The sequence below is a fragment of the Urocampus carinirostris genome, chromosome 8 (genome assembly GCF_059441175.1).
Source record: "Urocampus carinirostris isolate Australia breed hairy pipefish chromosome 8, RoL_Ucar_1.0, whole genome shotgun sequence".
Taxonomy (NCBI): Eukaryota; Metazoa; Chordata; class Actinopteri; order Syngnathiformes; family Syngnathidae; genus Urocampus; species Urocampus carinirostris.
The window spans coordinates 22451601-22474107 of record NC_142356.1 but is presented as its reverse complement, the minus strand read 5'-3'; the positions used below and the strand labels follow the sequence as shown (position 1 = coordinate 22474107).

Here is a 22507-nt window from a genome sequence, read left to right as displayed (position 1 = left end):
ACAAGATATCCATTTCTTTTCATTTCCTGATATATTTTGTCGCGTAATATTAACATTTTTGGGGGCTTATTTAGTTGGTTGTAAGATACAGAACTGTACTTAATCACATTTTTAGTGGAAGTACAATGTTGGCAACAAGATTCACTTGATATAATTGGAAATTATTTGAATGCAACACAAACTTTTTCTTCTTTTTCCGTGTTTTTTTCTACTTTTTTTTAAATTCCTTTAAAAAAAATCTCATTGTGTTTTTTTTTTCCGAGCTGTTACTTTTTTCTTTTCGTTCTCGATTTACTTTTTTCCTACATTTTTTTTCTAAATGTTTCCTTCTTTTTTTTCTTTTCCTTTTGTTTCTTTTTTTCTCAGCTTTTCACTACGTTTTCATTTTGGTATTTTTTTTCTTTTGTTTTATCCCCCCCTTCCTTTAAGTCATTTTGTGCATAATTTTGCATAATATTTGGTCATGTTGGGATTAAAGAAGCAAAAACAACCAGAAGAGCCGTTTAGGACCCGAAAGAGCCGGTTCCTTTTAGTGAGCCGAGACGAAGAAGCCGGTTATCGACAAACTACTAACTTTACTCAACTTCGTTCTAATTCGACTCGACTTCAAAATACCGCATTTAGGACACAACGTCAGGGGAACCCGTGTATTTTTACCTTCATGCACTGTAACTTTGACTTAAGTCGCTTCTTAATTAGTAATTCTGAGCCCTCATTTTTGTGCGCTGGCTAGATTTTCTCGTGCGCTGAGAATGTGCAAGCAGTGCGCAATTGCGCACGCGCGCAGCTTAGAGGGAACACTGCACGTGACCCTACTGAGGATAAGCGGTGCAGCTAATAAGATGAAATGAGACATATAGATACTAATAAACATATCTTTAGATGTATATGCAGGTACAGTCCATCATTAAGGGTGATAGATTTAAAGATCTATTTGAAGATTTATGGATCGATTTGGCCCTGCAACTGGCTGGCAACCAGTTGAGGGTGTCCCCTGCCCACTGCTCGAAGATACAGTAGTTGGGATGGGCTCCAGCACCCCCGCGACCCTACTGAGGATAAGTGGTGTAGATGATGGATGGATGGATAGATAGATTTGATATTTGAAGATTTATAGAATGATTTTCAGTTGGATTTGAAGATTTATAAAGACATTTGAAAGTAGATTTAAAGATTTATAAATAGATTTGAAGATATATTTAAATATTTATAGACAGATTTGAAGGCTCATTCATAGATTTTTAGATTTGAAGGCCTATAGATAGGTTTATAGATGCATGGATTTGAAGGTTTTTATAGATATATTTATGGAATTCAATGTTTGTGGATAGATTTATAAAAAAAAACAGATTTGAAGGTTTGTGAATAGATAGGTATGAACAGTAACAGGTAGGTAAGTAGGTAGGTAGATAGGTAGGTAGCTAGGTAGGTAGGTAGGTGGGTAGGTAGGAAGGTACTGTAGGTAGATAGAGAGAAGTCAGGTAGGTACTAAGGTAGTTACAGAGAGAATCATCTCTTTAGCTTCACCTACAAAGATCCTCAAAAATAAATCCAAAAATGAATGTTTCACTCTCCACTCATCATAGGGAGGTGGCCCAGATCGACCAGTTACTGCAGGAGACTGCGGCTCGTGAGGCCAACTCCAAAATTCGCCTGCAGCAGTTCATCGAGGAGTACAGGGATTGGTCATTTCTTTTCAAACACTATGGTTTCTTTTATAGCTGAGTCAGATCGTTTTTTTTTCACCCCCAAAATGTATACTCTGCATTCATTACTGCCTACTCAAAATCCAATGATGGTTAAACAAATATGATAAGCTGGGCCTCACCCACAAAATTCAACTTTGTACCTTACCCAGTACTCGGTGAAGAGCGTCTTTCGGATGCTTGGTAGATGCCTCTTGTGCTTCCAGAGATACTGGAGTTTCTCTGCAGAAAAACGTCAAGACATCAATTATTCTGAAAACATTCAAGTCTGAAGGAAAGAAGTTATTATAATAATGCGCCGAGTCTATTTTGCTGTGACCTTTGATTATGCATGCTGGGCTTTGTGTGGGCGGGGGACACCTTTTATGCGCCTGCTGTGTCTTTAATTGCTTTCCTAGAGGCTTTAAACACAACCCAACATAAATTCAAACTGCTGCAAAATGAAAAAAACAAAAACAAAAAAACAGCAGTCTCATTTGTAGTTTTAGTGTTCAAACAAACCGTGAACGCTTATGTCTTATGTTAAGGCATTATCTCACACACAAATACATACATTTATATAATGATAATAGTGAAATGTCAATACTACAGGGTTGGTACACCTTCTTAATGGCCAAATTGAAGAACTTTTGGAGGACTTTCAAAGCCAATGTTTAAATTTCTCAAGTATCATTAAAAGAAGAAATCCGCTGTGAATCAATCCATTGCCCTGTTGTTTGAGGTAACTGAGTGCTGAATGTAGGGAAAATAACCAGAAAATTAAATAAATCCTAATATATATATCCAAACAGTAAACCAGTAGCTATAATTCACTGAATGCGGCATAGAAAATGTAAATGAAACTGAGTTTAAAAGCCAAAAATGTTACTCAAGTAAAAGTAGATAAAGGTCTAAAAGAGGTAAATGAGTTCAGGTCCTTATCTTTCTTGAGAAGAAGCAAAGTACAGACGCTCCCCTCCTTACGAACATTCGAGTTACGAAAAACAGTAGTTACGAACACTTTTTTCGGGATGTCGAAAAATATCCGGACATTGCTGTAAGGTAGATTTTGTATTGTGCACCAATTTCCGAGTACAGGACAGTACTGTAGTGTTTCTTTCCACCACTACCGGCGTGTGGCGCTGTGAGAGGTCACCCAGCATCCACCCCGAATAAGAATTCCAGCTTCCTCTACCTAGTTCGTGTGTAAACATTATATACTCTCTAAACTATGTCTATACTATCTCCAGCGTGCTATGAACTTTGACATTTTTATTGTTTAATATCTCGTGCATCCATTCAATATGGTTGGTGTAAAGTGTAAAGAAGAAGCGATCCGTTTCTTTTGAAATGAAAGCTGAATAAGAAAGCTTGATGCGGTTGAGAGAATGGTTGGATTGTTTTTTTCCGGCCACTTTTTACCACGGAGGAGGAAGTCGCCTAACTCTTTTGCTCATCTTCCAAAAGTGAGTTAAACTTCACTTTCTTTATCTTCATAGAGCATATTATTTTATGAAATGTTTATTTTTTAGTACAAAAAAATACAGGTTACTTATGCAAGCATTAATCATACTTATATAAGCCTTAAGCATACAAAATATAGCACTGAAGCAACTTACGAACAAATTCAACTTACAAACAATCGTCTGGAACGATCTCGTTCGTAAGTAGGGTAGCGTCTATATTAGCCTGTGTCAAGGTGGATGGTAGTGAGGCTTATTTTAGAGATTCATTTTACACAGACAAGAGCAGCAGCGCCAATTTCTCACAACATTTCTTCAGAAAGTCCATAGGAATTCCGTCCAGTTTCGGAGCTTTATTGGATTGCATAGCCCTGATTGCATTTCTACTTATTCCACAAAAAGTAGTGAGTCCAATTGTTCTGAAGTATTGGAGTCATCCAAAGGATTTGACAGATTTAGAAGAAACTCATTCATTTTATAACATCTACAGGAAACTTTTATATGTCTTTCGAACAGCAAAATGATTTGCATGTGGCATTTATTTGTAAAGGTTCTGTGACAATTGCCTTAGTACCATTTTTAATGCTAGGAACTAACCGAGAGGCAGCTTGGTCGACACAACAGATGCGCTAAGAAACAGCTAGCCTTATAACCATGTTTGTAATGTGCCCCGCGACTTTAAAGTAACAAACGCTCAACTTGTTTGGTCAAAATCAAATCAAATACGCTTAAGCAGTTCTGGCGTTGGATTCAATGCATATCTTTAATCCAATTTGCCTATTGGTGTCATAATTTCCTTTCCCCTATCATTTAGCTTTTTTTTAAACAAGTGCAGTAAAGAAAATAATCTTACCTCTAAGGTTAGCTTTAATGGTTTCCTAAAGAAGTGGATAGGAGGTTAATTGAATACGTTTTTGTAAAAATACATTGTTAGTCTGCCTATTTCTAAGAATCAAATCTCCATTACTTTTTCACATAGGTCCAGATAGGTTTTGATTTTTTTGCGCCTAAATAAAAGAAATCGACATTTCAAAATTGTATTTTGTAATGCCCTGTAGTGGCCAAAAGTCTTCTCCTGGAGTCTGTGTTCTTCCTTGTGCTTTGCGGCACTCAATTTCGATTGCACTACATTATACAGCGACGTCTAGTGGTCAAATATTACACATTGTCCTATTAATACTTTAACTAATAGTTTAACTTCTCATCTCATCTCATTAGCTGCACCGCTTATCCTCAGTAGGGTCGCGGGGGTGCTGGAGCCCATCAATCATTGGGCAGTGGGCAGGGGACACCCTGAACTGGTTGCCAGCCAATCGCAGGGCACACAGGGACAGACAACTCGCTCGCTCATTCACACCTAGCGACAATTTGGACCGGCCAATCCACCTCCTTTGGAATGTGGGAGTAAACCGGAGTGCCCGGAGGAAAAGCACGGGGAGAACATACAAATTCCGCACAGGAAGTCCGGTAGCTGGATTTTAACCCACACAGGAGGTTCCCAAGACCATAGAACTGTGCCGCACACGCGCTAACCACTGGCCCACCGTGCTGCCCATGTTTAACTTTATTCTGGAAATATGCCATCTTTTATCTATGTTTCTAATAATCTTCCATTTGTTTCATAATAATGTAAATGGTGGGGGGAAATAACTTGAAACGTGAGAAGTCCATGTTGAGCTAGGTGGCACTGTTGCCTGCGGACCGTTGTAAGTGCTAGCTGTGTGTGGGTGACTTCTCTGGGCTTCCCTTCATGCAGCAACAAAGGTGCCAACAGTCCTATGACTCAATTCTTAGACTTTATATCGAGTGTCTAAAGTAAGATGTAATATATGAGATGCAAATGGGTTATGTAAAAATTGAGCGCAACTAAAGCGGGAAAGACTAAACATCTGACTTGTAGTATTAAAGTATTAAGTAGTATTAAAAAAAATGATTCGAATATTAAGCAAAAATTCACAAAATGTTAGTTTTTATAAAAGATCACAGGTCAAGAAATGTGTATTTCTTTTACACTTTGGAATCCACACTTAAGTCTACCCTATGTTTTACGAGTGCCATGTCGCCACGCTGTGCACCGTAGCGCTGGCCCTGCTCGTACCTGGCAGAACAGGGCCACCTAGTGGTCCAATATTACACACTGTAGCTTCAAACTTCTTTCTCATTTAACTTCACATGAATTGGATTTCCATTTTTAAAATCGCAGAATTTTGACATTATATTATGAATATTAATCATACAATTAGTATGTAACATATGACACAATGCACAGTGAGGAACGCAATACTCTTGCCTCAGAGCAGAGGGTGATAGTGCTATGTATTGATTTCTTGCTTTGCCAATCAAATGATGAATATGATGTAGGTTCATTTATTTGTAAATCAGACTGTGCTACATCAGACATGAACCTGACCGCATGTTAATAATAATTCAGTCCTTTGAATAGGTAATATAGTAGATAATAGAATGATAAAAATATAATCGATCTCATTTTCTCGAACACAAGCTGCTTTATGCCGAGAATATTTGTATTAAGTTTCATAAAAATCAGTATCATTTTAAAACTTTTTTAATAGTGAAGTGGTTTAAAGATAACCTATCAAAATGCGATGATATTTTTGTCAACTGATGAGGACAAATACATAATTATCAGAATATATCTTACATTTTATATTTTATGGGATGTTTTTAACTTCAACCAGTGTTCATATGTTGCTTCTCCGTGAGTGTGTAACCTGTTACCTGCGGTCTCCTCCCTTTCTACCGCTCTCTCTCCTAGCGCTGACAACCATATACAAATACATCATGAGGAGTTTTTATGCATTTCCTTCTACAGGAAAAAAACTGTGCTAGGAATAAAATGGACCAAACCATTTCAACACAGTGAAGTATTTCCGACGCTGGGTTGTTTACAATTTTTTTTGTTTTCCATATTTTAATTTCTTTATCAAGAATTATCAAGAATTATGGGGCGACATTAGCGCTCGTCTGGGAATAAAGAAATCGCAGGTTTGAATCCCGGCTCCTCCTTGTTACATGTCGAAGTGTCTTTGGGTAAGACACTGAACCCCTAATGCCCCCAATAAGCAGATTGGCGCCTTGCATGGCTGCATGGCCGCTATTGGTGTGTGAATGGGTAAATGTGAAGCACATTGTAAAGCGCTTTGGGAAGTCTTCATTGACTTGAGAAGCGCAATATAAATGCAGATCATTTCATTTCATCAAAATATTTAAGCCTATCTTTCCCTTTAGTTTTAAAAAGGCTTTAATTTTGTCCAGTGTTTGTGTTGAAGTTGGGGGCTGGTTACGCCCATGCATTGAAGGATACAACTTCATTAAGTATTTTATAAGATTAGAATATTTATACATTAGGTAGTGGATATTGGGATGCTAACCTTATTGCTAACTGACCAGTGATTAGCAGATTGCTTTCATCATAAGTGCGGACAATGTGGAATCTGTGTGTAGCAAAGGCACAAGATGGACACAGCGATTACTGCACAGTAGATATATGTTACATCACATCAAATATATTGCGACCTTGAATGAGAAAGCAAGAGATGGTTTCCATGGAAACGCATCCATCTGCGAGAGAGCAGGTGGCTTCTCTCTGTCTCTCTCGTGGTTTCTCTTTGGAAATTCTGGATGAAGATTTAAATAAGTGACATGCTTGCCTGTTGCTTGTTCAACATGAGATAAAATAACAACAAGGGAAGTTAAATGAGTTGATGCGTGTGTTATCGTAATGTGACGTTTTTTTTTTTTACCTTTTATCAGAAATTGTGTCCTTTGTTTGAATATATACAAAACTGACTTGTCATTATATAATACTATAATAACTTTGTGATTCATTGCTTTGCACCTATTGTTTTGTTTTATCTTGTACTTTCAAAATTGGATCTTAGTACACTTGTTCTAGTAAAAGAAAAAAGAATTATGTTATTTAATATTTCCTGTAATATTACATTGACATCATAAAATGAAATGTTTACTTAGCTTTTTAAGTACAGAATATATTTCAAACATTATTTCTGGTACAATTACTTGTACATTGAAATAATTTTAATAGTAAATTAAGTAAAGGATCAATAAAAATATAATCAAATATTGATTTATATTATAGTTTGACTTTTTTACAAAAGTGTACTTGTACTATAAAACCAAACTAAACTGTTACCCCAAAAACAAAAAAACAACGTGGAACCTTACGCATTCGGGTCCCATGCGTAACGTGGAACGTTACGCATTCGGGTCCCATGCTTGTACCGGTCGTGACACATTTTTTGGGTAAACTTTTTTTTTTTTTTTTTTTTTTTATATTATATTTTTTTTCTGACATAAAAAAACACACATTTCCAACATTTGTTTTTCTTCCCAGGAGGATTACTTCCAGTAGTATGCACATATTGATGGCATTGGGTAAATATTGAAGCCCATCCCCTTCAAGAGAACAGTGGACCATTTCATTTCTGCTCATAACATTTAAGGTATATGAGTTCATCAATTCTTCAATGGATTCAAATTTAATGATGAAAATGTTTGGCTTAAATTTTTTTAAAAAAAAATGTGTTTGCGTAAATCAAGCTTAAGCGTCTGTAGTCTTTGTTGCTCTAGATTGAACAAGTCCCAGGGAAAAGGGCCATGCTGGCTGTTTTTCTCTCCATGGCTCTGTTATTCAACCTACTAGAGTTTCAATAGGTAACTCATCTCATCTCATTAGCTGCACCGCTTATCCTCAGTAGGGTCGCGGGGGTGCTGGAGCCCATCCCAGCAATCATCGGGCAGTGGGCTAGGGACACCCTGAACTGGTTGTCAGCCAATCGCAGGGCACACAGGTACAGACAACTCGCTCGCTTATTCACACCTAGGGACAATTTGGACCGGCCAATTCACCTGAAATGCATGTCTTTGGAATGTGGGAGGAAACCGAAAGACATTCCAAGCAATTTTGGTGACAAATGAACCAATGGTATTGAAATAAAACAAAACCAAACAAAAAGGACACATTTAAGGCGTTTCCATAGAACTGTGCCACAGACCTTAGAACTGTGCCGCACACGCGCTAACCACTGCGCCGCTGTGCTGCCTCAATAGGTAACTGTGATATAAAAAAAAAATCTGAATTTGTATGGAAAAAGCAAAGCATACTAAATTGTAAAATTGTTAAAAATGTTAGTAAAACAATAAAAATGACTTAAAATTGTGACTACTTGGATGGACGCCACCAGGCTGTACTTGCCCAAGACACACCTCAGGAAATGGTGCCTCTACTACCCTAGTGGTTAAGGGATCCAAACACCCACCCACCCAGTCCACCTTATATATTTAATGATTGCCACACACAACTTATTCAAAACGTCTGCAATTTGGACCCAGCGCCGTCCTAATTATGCCGCCGCTGCCATACTGCTTTGTACTAATGTCGGCTCACCTGGCGGCCATTGCCCTTGCCCTGCAGACTGCATCGTCCCAGGCTTCCGTTGGGCGTTGTGCCGCAGCTGCTGATGATTTGCAGCTGTTTCTCAGCACGGTCGGCTCGGTCCAGTAGCTCCTCGATGAACTGCTGCAGGCGAATTTTGGCATTGGCCTCGCGAGCCGCAGTCTCCTGCAGGAACTGGTCGATCTGGGCCACCTCCCTACGAGGAGTGGAGCGTGAAACAGTCATTTTTAGATTTCTTTTTGAGCATCGTCGTAGGTGAAGCAAAGAGATGATTCTCTCTGTAACTCCTAAGTACCAACCTGACTTCTCTCTATCTACCAACAGTACCTACAGTACCTGCCTACACACCTACCTACCCACCTACCTACCCACCTACCTACCCACCTATCTACCTACCTACCTACTGAACCTACGTACCTACCTATACATTTCTCTTTATGCCACACAAAGTACGTCTTATGCATTTTAAGACGTGTACAACGTACAAGAAAATCTGTACGGAAAAACGCAAATTTGGCAATTATGGGTGCCATCCAGTATACACTGACTATCGGAACAAAACGGCAAATCAATCAAGTCAAAGGAGTTCGCCGCGGAAGCCTCTATCTCGGTATCGGGTTTTTTTCCGTTGCAAACGAAGCAAGTGGTTTGATGCTACTGTGCGCATGCGTCTGCCGCCTCGTAAGGTAGTTGTGTAGTGAAAGGAAGTCCGTCTCTTTTTAGAGAACCGGCTTTTTCGGCTCAACTCATTAAAGAGAGCCAGCTCTCATTCGGCTCATTTGCTTTGATGCATTATATTACGAATTTTTATGTTGTATAAAGAAGTTAAGAAAAAAAGGAAGTATAAAAGGAAAAAATGAAAAAAGACAGGTTTGTGGTAATCACTTTAATCAGTATGTTACCGACAATAATCTAATGCAGAAAATGAATTAATAATTTGAATAAGAAAATGTATTATTCTACTTAATTGTATCTGCATGTATTTTCTCGAACTTTTTTTTATAATAAACCTCATTTATGTCGAGCAACTCAGTATCTCACAACAAAATGTTAATTAACAATATATATGGTATAACAAAACGCATGTACAATATAACATGTTAAACTACATAAATAAACACGTTTGAGAAAAAAAAAATATGGTGTAAGATTATTTTGTATTTTGTAAGAGAAAATCCAATAGTTTGTAAGGGCATGGACAGCTATGAGATATATGTACATAAAAAATGGTAAAAATGAATATGACAGATTATTCTTAAAATAAAAATAATCAATTGCAATATTATGTAATTACAACAGAACAGAATAGAATACAATACAATATAATAGAATACAATACAATAAAATACAAAAGAATAGGAAAAACATATCATGAAAATCTTTAAAGAAAAAAAATGGATAAAAAGAGAACACTGGGATACAAGGTAGTACTTGTAGATAGTCCTAAAAGTGCATAATAAAATAGTGCAATAAAAATAGTTTAGCAGCAACATTGTGTCAAAATAAGAGTGAAATATGAATATAATTTTTTCTATATGTATGAAAAATTCTGATTTTTGTGTGGTTGTTTATGGTGGTGATGTCTCTGGGGAAGAGGCTGTTTCTGAGAAAGTTTTAAGGGGCCTTTAGTGTCTGACAGAGGGTAGCAGGTCAAATAGGTGGCGGCAAGAGGAGTTCTTAAGAATGCTGTCAGCTCTGCTACAGTAGCACAAACTGGCGTAGTCCTTCAGAATGGGCAGAAAGCAAACCCTCCTCTAAAACCCGGTAATCAGTAATAATATCCATCCATCCATTTTCTGCCCCGTTTATCCTCAGCAGGGTCACAGAGGGTGCCCATTCCAAGCTATCTTTGGGCAGTGGGTAGAGGAAACCCTGAACTGTTTGCCAGTCAGTCTAAGGGAACATCAAGACATACAACTTGCTCGATCCTTCAGACCTAGGGACAATTTCGACCGGCCAAATAACCTGAAATATATGTTTTTTGGAATGTGGGAGGAAGCCTCAGTGCCCAGAGGCAACCCACACAGGCACGGGGACAACATGCAAACCCCGCACTAGTCGCCTGCAATAGCTGGAATTGAACCCTGGACCTCTGTACCGTGGGGCTGTGCACTAAACACTTACCACCATGCTTCCTTCAATAATGATAAAACTTTTCATTTTATTTGTCCCTTTCAAGTCTTTAATACGTGTTTATTCTGAAATGCTAGGTCTAACAATTTTTACTATCGTTTAATTTTAATTCCAAGAAGAAGAAGAAGAAAAAAAATAACAAGAAGATTTCAAAACCTTGACTCAAACCTCTTAATTATTCCTTTTTCACTCTGATTTCTGCAAAATCTGGAAATCTTCTTCCTAGCAGTTGGAAGATGCTCTTACGCAAGAGTCTGGCTAATGCTACTTGAAATTAGGGCACTCTGGGCTAAAAATAATGTGCCACCGGGCTCAGACAACTTCTATTTTGTCGTCCCGAAAAGAACCGGAGAGAGAGTGACGTATACGTGAGGGAAGCAACATGTGTATCTGTCAATAATTGCTCAATTGGCTGACACCCGCCTGCATTAAAGCAATCCGATCAGCGTTTATTGCCTGTTATTGGTTCCCAACGGAAGAAGGAAAAGATTTGTATCTATGTCGAATGCTTTGACTCAGCAACAATTGGTGATCAGAATTTTTGATTGTAGGTCTGCAGTCTGCACTGCTATAAAGAATGCGACCGCCTGGCCGTGTGCGCATGTAAGACCAAGACCGTTTTATCCGTTTCAAATGTCTCCTCCATCTGCTGTTTGCGGTTGATGAAAATTCAGTCCGGTCAAATTGAGTATATTCATCACAAAATGCTGTCGGTTTAGAATTGAAACCGTCATAATTAAGGCTTCAAGGTCATTTGTAGATGTAAGAGTGTGGAGATTTTACTGATATTCAGTGACATACTGCCTAGCACACAGTCCATCTTACTAGCAACAAATGTAAAAACGTATCGCATATATATATATATATATATATATATATATATATATATATATATATATATATATATATATATATATATATATATATATCTCATCTCATCTCATTAGCTACACCGCTTATCCTTAGTAGGGTCGCGGGGGTGCTGGAGCCCATCCCAGCAAACATCGGGCAGTGGTCAGGGGACACCCTGAACTGGTTGCCAGCCAATCGCAGGGCACACGGGGACAGACAACTCCTTGCTCATTCACACCTAGGGACAATTTGGACCGGCCAATTCACCTGAAATGCATGTTTTTTGGAATGTGGGAGGAAACCGGAGTGCCCGGAGAAAACCATATATATAATGATATGAGATGAGGCAATGTATTTTTAGGTAATTCATTAAGCTTGGTTTGTTGATCAAGTTATCATGAAGCACTTACACCAGGGGTGAGTAAACTACGACCCAGGGGCCACTTACAGGCATTTGAATCCGGCCACTCAGACAAAAATAGTAATAGTATGAAGATAATACGTATAAAATAGTTTTATAAATAGAGATATGGAAAATGTGTTTATTTTGTAACACTCTTGTCCTAGCTTCGCAACATTCAATTCGTCATCTACATTTTTTTTAACTAGCACTTTTATCATGTATTTATTTTATTTATCAAGATATTTATCATATTTGAAAAACACTTAGATACAAAGTGTAGCATTTTGAGTTTCAATGTATTACTTTGCTTTATTTCTGACCATTTCCAAACCAATTTGATTGAATGGTTTATTCATAAAGAAAAAAACACATTTGTTGCTGTTATTCTGAAAAAAATTATCTCCATTTTTGGTCTCTTTTTCTTTTATTCTTGAGTAGATGGAAAGTGCAAAAAAGGAAGGAAGCTCCACACTCAAAGACTGGTGCCTTGATTTTAGAACAGGGAGGAAAACATGCTAACGTTAAACGCTACGCCTTTAACAATAGAGCTGTATGTGTATAAACAGAGTACAAATATATAGTTCCTAAGAGAGCCATTATTTACAATTCCATATATCTGTCATTAAATTCGTGTTGATAATGAAACACATTGAGTAGTTATTTATAGCATTGCTAACTAGCGCTTATCCTGCTGTCACTTGTCAGATCAAGCTCGTTTGGTACAGTGAGACGTTTCGCTGTAATAATTCATGTGCTTAAGAAAGGATTCACTTCGAATGCAAATGAAAGTCCTATCACAGGTGTCACCCGCGCTCCGTGCCAATCCATGACGGTGCCTCATTAATATTTCAAGAGATGATTGACTGAAAGGGTCTAAATGGGAAAGAAAGCTTCAAGCGCGGAGGCAGTAAAAACCAATGCCCACTTACCCAAACATAGTGAAAAAACATGTGGATGGTAGCAGAAATCCGCTAACCAGACGATTGAGACATGTTTTACAGCGTTAAAAATCCATTAATCGATAAATATTGCAGAAGACCTAAACGACGTAAAGGACACTTGCCAGGTTGCGAGATTTATCATTATGTACCGTAACGAGCACGCCCAATTTTTTCTTAAAACATTTTTGAAAATGTCTGGTCATGGAAAAATATATGGTTTTTGTAGGAAAGAACCGGAAGGTAAATGCAGTTTTTCATAACGTCCACTTGACTACAGCAAAGTATCATGGAAAATAAATTGTATCGTGTTGTTACCAACAGATTATCTTCAAACTTATAATCTGACACTTACAAAAGTAAGTAAGTAAAAAGTTCTACTCTGCAGGTTTTGACTATCGCGAGTCTTTTTTTTTTTAAATAACCCCCTCAAAAAACAAGTGATTACTGTATTTCTTCTTCAGGCTGGCTTTCCCTTTTCCTTTTACATTTGTCTCTGGTACCGTGAACCAAACCATGGTCTAGAGGTTAGGGTTAAGCACATTCATTGCTGTGACCCATTTTAGATTCCCGTTTTTTCCAATGTTTTGAGATCAGCGATATTTTTCGACTTATCCATCATTAAATACTGTATTAAAACCTGGTGTATAACGTGCACCCATTCTCTGAGTTGTTTTTTAGGTTAGAAAAATATGCATTATACACAAATACATCTTGAAAACACATTGGAAAACATTAATGAAAAGCACTGTAATAAATTATTGTTATTTTGATAGTGTTTGCATATTTATGTTCGTTGCTTCATTGGGTTTACACACTTTGGCCACCAGAAGGTCAGTATATTAAAGACATACAGAAAAACACAAATAAGAATGTTACGCACAATTTGCTGAGTCAATAATTTGCAGTAACATATGTGTTTCTTTTTTTCTTTTTACAGTGATAGATTTTTCTAGGAAATCTTGATATTTAGTTTTTCTAGCAATATTTTTGTGCCGACTTAGCTTAAACCTTTTTATGATGAGGTAATTGCTTAGTTGTTTTAGTGGCATGCGCAGGAGCAGCATCTAATGGCTCTCCAGCTAGTTTTTGTTAAATGTATTTCTTATTGTTCTGTCATTTTTATTACTTTCTACCTTTTAAATATTTTTGCCTATATACATTGTTTTGAAGTTGTTCAATGACAATAAAGACAATTCTAATTGTAATTATAGCTTGGGTGGGGGAGTTAAATCCACCCATCCTTTTGTGGATCCTCTTTTCGTCCACCCATCCATCCATCTTTTATATCTATCAAAACCATGTGTTGATTTGAACTGAAAATTGATTTTTGAAGCAACCTTTTCTTTTATTTTCGGATGTTTTTGAAAAAAACAAACAAAAAACAAAAGAAAAACAGTTCACTCCTACCATTTTTTACTCATAGCTTTAGTTTTTCCTCATTCTTTCTGATCGAGCAATGACAAAGTAAGTCTGGTCTTTCAGAAAAATGACGTATGAGCGTCTCCTGTAAAAGCCCATCAGCTGAGGCAGGCTACTACCCTTATTTTATTTATAATTCCTCCAGACAGGTTTACAATTCAGCCTTTGGCCTTTTTGTCACATTTCTGCATAGCGCCACTCTTCGGACGTTATGGAAATGTCCTGTTGTCGCCTAGCAACTCACATTTTTCGTACTTCTCACCTCGGATAGTCCAACGTGATTTTGTTAAAGCTCCATGACACGCGCTGACTTTTAAAATGCTGTTTGTCCGTTTGGGAATTCTTAGTCATTGACTCATTTGAATGTGCGGCGACGGCAACACTGCTTTTCTATCTTTGCTTTACGCTTCTGTACTTGAGAGTGTGAAAGATGTCGCTGCTTGACTGTCAGATTTCCCCCAGAGAGGGACTTACAGAAAGACTGTGCACACAAAGAGAGGCTGAATGTGAGGAAAAAAAGATGCTTTGTTATTTGCAAAGGCACGAATTATCTAGAAATAGAGCTTTGGACCTCATTATAGTATAAAAGTATGCTGTACCTAATAAAGTGTCCAAGTTATCACAGACATCCTATTCATGTCCAGATTAATATCAGCACCATATGTGATTCATGTCCAACCAAGGTTTCTATTTAAAGAATCCAAGTAATGGGCCAGCTCACGAAGCAGCCCAGTTAAAAGGACAATCCCACAAATGGTATGTAGTCAAAAGTATCTGGACACATACCTCCATAGAACTTCTGCTCCAAATTCTCTTGTTATAAGGGTCTTAAAACGGGATTTATTTTACTGGAATTATTTTGTGTCTGTGTGTTTAGTCATGATGACCACAGAACACCTATTGCAACCCGAGTATTGTGGTTAAATTTTAGGCCCCACATCTACCTCTGTTGGTCTTTGACAATTGTCATATGTTTCTCAAACGTTTTAATTTAATTAGTTGCTAACATATTAACGATGTTATCCATTGAAGATTGGTATTAAGCGAACAAGGCATTTTTTCAGGCATCTTTAATCTAATAGGACTATAATCGAAGAGCTTAAAAGTTTGACAAATAATTGCAAATTGAATTAAAGACATTCTCTGAGATTTTGTGTGTGTTTTATGCTACTTTTCCCCTTTTTTTATTTTGATTGTTTTTGTGTATGTGTTGTCTTTCTGTCGGTCACCCCTCTTGAGGGATATGACCAGGGTAGGTAGGTAGGTAGGTAGGTAGGTAGATAGATAGATAGATAGATAGATAGATAGATAGATAGATAGATGGATAGATAGATAGATAGATAGATAGATAGATAGATAGATAGATAGATAGATAGATAGATAGATAGATAGATAGATAGATAGATAGATAGATAGATAGATAGATAGATAGATAGATAGATAGATAGATAGATAGATAGATAGATAGATAGATAGATAGATAGATAGATAGATAGATAGATAGATAGATAGATAGATAGATAGATAGATAGATAGATAGATAGATAGATAGATAGATAGATAGATAGATAGATAGATAGATAGACTTCTGAAAAAAACAAGCTCCCAGATCTCAGCTTAAATTGTCTCTCTAAAATGTGTTGGTAGATCTGGGTTGAAAGGCTTGAGGCTTGGCTTGTATGAGAGGACGCTACACCTGTAAATGTGACAGTTGGCCTTACTATTCCAATACTTTTAGTCTGCAAATGAGATTCTGATGGATTCTCCTTTCCCTAAGAGATGGGACACAGTCTCGGGCTGCAGAAAATCAATCTGCTAATGAAGCTTGATAGAAAAGGACTGGGACAATGTTGAGACAGTAATACAAAAAGATGCCCTTTGCTCAAATGAGTTTTCAAATGTTACCTGGGGATTACCATAAAAGTTGTATTCAATGTGTTTTACGGGAGATGCTCAACTTACTGCTGCTTGTGGTTAAGCTCTGCTTCCTTGTTGACCAGGTCCTGTTTAAGGTTGGCCAGCATCTCCACTGAGACGTCAACCTGCCGCGAGAGCTCCAAGGCCTTGTCCTCCAGCTCTTGCTTCTCCTGGCTGAGACGGTCGCTCTCATGCTTGGCCCGCTCCAGCTCCGAGCTCTTCCTCTCCAGCTCGGCCTGCAGGCGGCCTACGCGGGCCGCTATTTTCTGCTCCACCTACAAAACGATAGATCTTTGAGTTGCGCGCTTGCATATGAAACCACTGCGATTTCCACTCTCGGGGGTGGTAGGAATTTTTTCACGTAGGCAAACCAGTGTTGTATAAACCAATGTTTGCATTGACGGTGGTTATCACGTTTTTTCGACGGGAGAGAATATCGAGTAGTTAATTGAGTTGCAGGCAGATGATTGACAACTAAACATTAGAGCTGGTCCAGGTTAAAAAATAATAATAGAAATCACTAAGACTTGACTTGACTGACTTGACTACTGTCCCATGTGCCTGAAAATCAAAAAATAAAAACGCTCCTTTCTTGAGGTACACACAACATGCAGGACGTCACATCAAATGTAAGTTACAACACTTTGTGCAAGTTAAATGTGCGACATAACAGGTTACCACAGTGTTTTTCAACCTTTTTTGAGACAAGGAACACCTTTTTTCTATTATCCGCCGAATATGTTTAAAAGTTGCTGGCACCAGTTTCTCTCTTTCCTTTTTTTGGACAAAATTGGTTTTTTTTTATCATTTTTGGTTACTTTTGCTCCGGAGGTTATACAGGTTGTTCATTTTGGTTAATATCCTTTGCTGTGTTTGAGGAATTTATTACATTTTTTTTGTTTACCTGTTTTCAAGTTTGACTCTATTTTTAGCCTGTTTTCTAAAAAACTAACCAATACTTAAAATGAGTAAAATGACTCTTTATAGTGGGACAAAACATAGTTTACTATGTTCTAACTTTCTTTAATTTTTTTTTTTGTAATATATGAAAATAAAATGTAAGGGTGTGGCATACCTCTCACCACCAGAAGGCCCCAACTGGCCTTTTGAACTGAACAGAGCTGTGTTAAATTATCAAACACCTATGCCCAATCATCCTGAACCCTCTAAAAGGACATTTTGTTTGGCAATCTCTGTTGGGTCATTGTCATTTTTTGAGTTCTCCAGTTATCATTCATGTGTCATTTTTACCACCACGCCAGATTTGTTTATTTGTGGTTTGTTTCTTTGCTACTTCCATTTTCCGATTCCACGTTTTTTTTTCTGATTGGGCATTTTGTGCCCACTTGTTTGTTTGGTACTTTGGTCCGGATTCTGTTAAGAAATACCGTCCTTGTTTTGGGGACCTATGCCAGCAGTTCCTGCCTCCTCGTCGGCCCATCATCTCCGCAACCAAATCATAACGTGAAAATCATAACTATGTGCAAGATTCTTTTTTTACTTTATTTTATTATTTTCTGTTTGGAAATCTAAAACATTTTCATCACAAATAAGATACGTTCTAAAATGTGTGTCACAGCCTACCTCATGAGCAGATGATTAGTATATAAAAAGAAAGTGGATCCATGTTCTTCTCCGTTCAATTGTTCAAAAATAGTCAACAATTATTATCTTGTCTTCATTTTAACAAAAAGTAAGATTTAGGATCGTAAGGATCCCGCTTGCAAGGATGTTCAGGCAGAGATAAATACTAAAAGGGACAGTGTGTAATACTTACTGTTCCTATAAAAAATTATCGGTCGGGAAATTTGTATTTCTTTTACACAGTGACTGCCATGTTTGTCCAGCAGCCTGCCGCCATGCTGTGCTCTGTGGCACTGGTCCTCACTCGCAACAGACCACACAATGCAATCTAGTTGCCCAATCCCTCAACCCATATTGTTTTTTAATTTGATCTTGACATGACTGGGTTATCGGTCCAATCAAGCCCTGTTTAGCCTGCCTGTCAATGGACACTAATACTTAAATGCGGTCCTTGACCTAGAGGAGTTTTACACCATTGTATTCATTAAATTGGGCATGCCCAGTCTTATGCATCCAAACAGACAAAAAGAAATAAAAACAAAATGTGTCTGATTTTGTTTACCTCTTCCGAAAGCTTCTCCATCCTCTCATCCAGCTCAAGACGCTCAAATGCTCGCGCCTTTAACCTGGCCAGGCCTTCTTCATAAGCGGCTTCCACTGCGCTGGCGGCCACGTTAGCTGCTACGGCCACGGCTGTAGTGGTGTTCCCATAGGGACCCGGGTCTGTGGATGTCATGGCCGTCTTCATCAAAATTTCCCCCAGAGGGAAGTCCACATTGGGGATGTACCTGGCCTGGTTGGAGCTCGCTGGTGTCAGACTCAGGTCGTCCACGCAGGGAAGCTCACGGCAGGGGAAGCGGCGTTCTTTCAGAGCTGACGGTTGCACCGACTCAAAAGGATTGGTATGTTCGGGGTTAGGCAGGAGAGCTCCCTCTGTCACAAGGGGCAGCAGAGCAGCGGCGTCGCAGATACTGTTGGACTTGGACAGGACGTAGAGGGTTTCGTAGGTGTGGTTGTATTCTAGGTGGGCACGAAGGGACGACAGGCTTCGAAAGCGCTTGTGATCCCCACAGCGAGGACAGCGGTATGGCAGGTCCAGAGAGGCCATTCCGTGCAGGGACGCTTGGGGGGGGCATGAGCCAGACGGGGCTCACGCAGCCAGATGGTGGCGCCGGTGGGTTAAGAACCCATCGAGTGCTCTCATGGTGACAACTGTGGCAGTCGATCGTCAGGAGGAATGATAAATCCTAGAAGGTCACATAGCGACAACTTTCTCTCTGTCTTTTCATGCCGTCATCACTGCCTAGAACAGAAGGAAGCACAATAGATGTCTAAAGAAAACATTAAGACCTGCCGCCAATCACATGCAACCCCACTGGCAATCAGCATTTTCCCTCTGGCGTCAGTTGTGCAGAGGCACTTTGGGAGAAAAATGGTGTGCCGCCAATGTCATCAAGTATCAAACTTGTCTAAAATGTAAGCCTTGTTGCCAAATTCCTCAAGTGTTTGGGTCAAAGCTGCCTTTTTACACAATGTATGCTCTCTATATACAAAACACCACAATGACATCTGAAAACATTTATGACCCCTTCTAAAGTAATAATTTTGAATGTTTTTGGGGCGACATTATTCATCTAATAACACAACCAAAACAGGAGGTTTGTCAGTACTTTAGTCAATATTATTGATATTAAGTACTCACAATATTTAAATTTTTCATCCACAAATCAAGTACTCTATTCATACATCCAAATGAAGAGCAGTGAAAGTTATCTATCAAAATCTCCATATCATTAGATTTAATGGAGTGTCTTTTAATCCTCAAGGAACGATGACAAGCGCATGCAGATTGGCCCAATACTGCAGCAACCACCACTAAGTGTAACACATATGACCTCACATCTGTGTTGCAATTTGGAAATATTCTCCACAGTGGTTGCCCTAGCGCAGCCCTCGTTTTGTGTTTTCTTTCCACGCAATAGTAAACATGTGCTCAACTTTATAATTGCAAACGGACTCTTCCACGTATGACCACATGATGGCATCGCATTCTTTAGTTAAATAGTTTGAAAGAAAAAAAAAAACCCGTAAGTATTACAGTAAAAGTCTAGGTGCCTTCAAATATTTCCAGTCGCTATAAGCTTATTTTAGAATATACATCTTCAAAAAAGTTCAAGCACTTCAAAAGGCATCAAATATCCATTACTCTTGCTCTTAATTAAACTAAGACGTGTTTATAATTTGTTGCACCAGTTAGATAGATTGAAACATGCATCTACAGTAATTGGCACTCATTAAATCCTTTAACCTCCCCAAAATGTGAGACAAACCATTCATATACTAATAATGTACATATTGCATAAACATCTCTGGCTTATGTCTTTCTATAGTAATTTCAAAATACAAAGCTCTAACATGTGAATCCCTCTTTACCCCAGAAGTCATAGCTGCTTTAACTCAAGAAGAAAAGCATCTGTAGTCTTTAAGATCGAATAAAAGTTTTATATCTACTTTAATACTTTAACTTAAGAGTTTAAGTCACTTAAAAGCTTAAATTCTTAAGTTGAAACTTTGCCACTACCATATTATATTGTTTTATAATGTATGGTGTTGTGTTTGAGATTAAATCTATAATGTGACATTCATACATCAATTATTTAGGGGTAAATAATCCAAATCATCTTGGATAAACTTTCAAATATCTGGTGGCATATAGGTGCCCCAAAAAATACATAACAGTTCAGCAGCTCCATTTATATCCAATTACTCCTATACTGCTCTCTTGTCATGCTCGCTGACATTGATTTTTTTTATAGTGAAAGCTGGGGTTTACACTCAGAAACGTCATGCTACACTTTCTCTGCAAAGCTAATGAGGAAACCAGTGATAGATAATTAATAGATAGCAATTAGACACTTGGTTTTAAGTGTTTTACATCTTCTGGATGTCCGCACAATGTAAGGAGCTATTGATTTGCGAGTATGAAGGTCAGGAAACATGAAAATCGTGTTTCACTGGCCTGTATTTGATGACAATCTGTCATGTATGTCATAGTATTCGAAGGACAACCGGGGTAGAAAACAGGAAATGGATCCATTATTGAGAGTGCTCCTGAATACCGTAAGCCTTGCTTGTCTTGAAAGACCCAAGGGCTCCCCAAAATGAAACCCTTTAATTAGAAACTGATTGGATTAAGAGGTCAAAGTAAGTCTTGGATAGCTTCCTACACTGGATAATTGTTTATTTATCCATCCATTTTTTTTTTGCTTATCCAGAGTCAAGTCGCGTGGGCAGCTGCCTCAGCGGGGAAGCCCAAACCTCCCTGTCCCAGGCCACTTCATCAAACTCATTCGATGGGATCCTGAGGTGTTCCCAGGCCAGCCGAGAGATATAGTCTCTCCAGCGTGTCCTGGGTCTTCCCCGGGGCCTCCTTCCAGTAGGACAGGCCCGGATCATCGCCCGAGGTAGGAGTCCAGGTGGCATCCTTATCAGATGCCATAGCCACCTCAATTGGCTCCTCTCAATGCAGAGGAGCATCGCTCTACACTGAGTTCTTACACGATGTCTGAGCTTCTCACCTAATCTCTAAGGGAGAGCCCAGCCACCCTTCAGAGGATACCCATTTCAGCTGGTTGTATTGGGGATCTTGTTCTTTGGGTCATGACAAACAGTTCTTGACCATAGATGAGGGTAGGAACATAGATCAACCAGTAAATCGATAGCTTGGCTTTTAAGATTAGCTCTTTCTTTACCAGAACGGACCAGTACAGGGTCCGCATGCAACAGACAGTGCACCGATCCGTCTGACTATTTCCTGTTCCACCCTACCCTCATTTATGAACAGGATATCATCCCCAAACCGGAAGGAGAATGCCACCCTTTTCTGGCTGAGAACCATGGTCTCTGACTTGGAGGTGCTGATCTTTATTCAGGTCGCTTTACACTCGGCTGTAAACTGCTCCAGTGAGAGGTAAAGATCATGGCTTTAGGAAGCCAACAGCACCACATCATCTGCAAAAAGCAGATATGAAACGCTGTGGCTTCCAAACTGAATCCCTTCCATTTCAACCCTGTGCATAGAAATTCTGTCCATGAAAGTTATCAACAGAATTGTAACAAAGGGAAGCACTGGTGGAGTCCAACTCCCCCGGAAACAAATCCGATTTACTGCCGGCAATGCGGCCCAAACTCTGGCACCGGGCATACAAGGACCACACAACTCTGATAAGACTGTGCGGTACCTCATATTCCCAGAGCACTCCCTCACTGGGCTCCCCAAAGAACACGGTCAAATGCTTTTCCAAGTCCACAAAACACATGTAGACCGGATAGGCAAACTCCCATGCACCCTTGCGGACCCTGCAGACTGTGTAGAGCAGGTCCACTTATCCACGGCCTGGACGAAAACCACACTACTCCTCTTGAATCCGAGGTTCAGCTTTCTATCGGACCCTCTTCTCCAGTACCCCCGAAAAGACCTTATGAGGGAGGTTGAAATCGTGATTCCCTGAATGATTGTTTACTACAACATTATTCAAGGATACTAAGTGAAACCTCACCAAACAAGTTAGATCATTTGAAAGTAGACAAAAAAATTAAGCGACTCAATTCTCTACCTTACCAGATGACAACTAATGGCACTTCATATTTTCAAATGACCATAACACAAGATG

At 38.8% G+C, this 22507-nt stretch overlaps 1 protein-coding gene across 1 annotated transcript in view; it reads right to left on the bottom strand.

Annotated features, from left to right (window-relative positions):
• Positions 1 to 22507, bottom strand: part of fbxo41 (F-box protein 41) — a 69552-nt gene that overhangs the window by 23193 nt on the left and 23852 nt on the right. The window contains exons 2-5 of the mRNA XM_088341992.1: positions 18397 to 19137; positions 16296 to 16525; positions 8577 to 8781; positions 1855 to 1928 (exon numbers count right to left, since the gene is read on the bottom strand). Coding sequence (XP_088198118.1) covers positions 1855 to 1928; positions 8577 to 8781; positions 16296 to 16525; positions 18397 to 18942 — 1055 coding nt within the window. The 5' untranslated portion in view covers positions 18943 to 19137. The remainder of the gene's footprint in view (positions 1 to 1854; positions 1929 to 8576; positions 8782 to 16295; positions 16526 to 18396; positions 19138 to 22507) is intronic.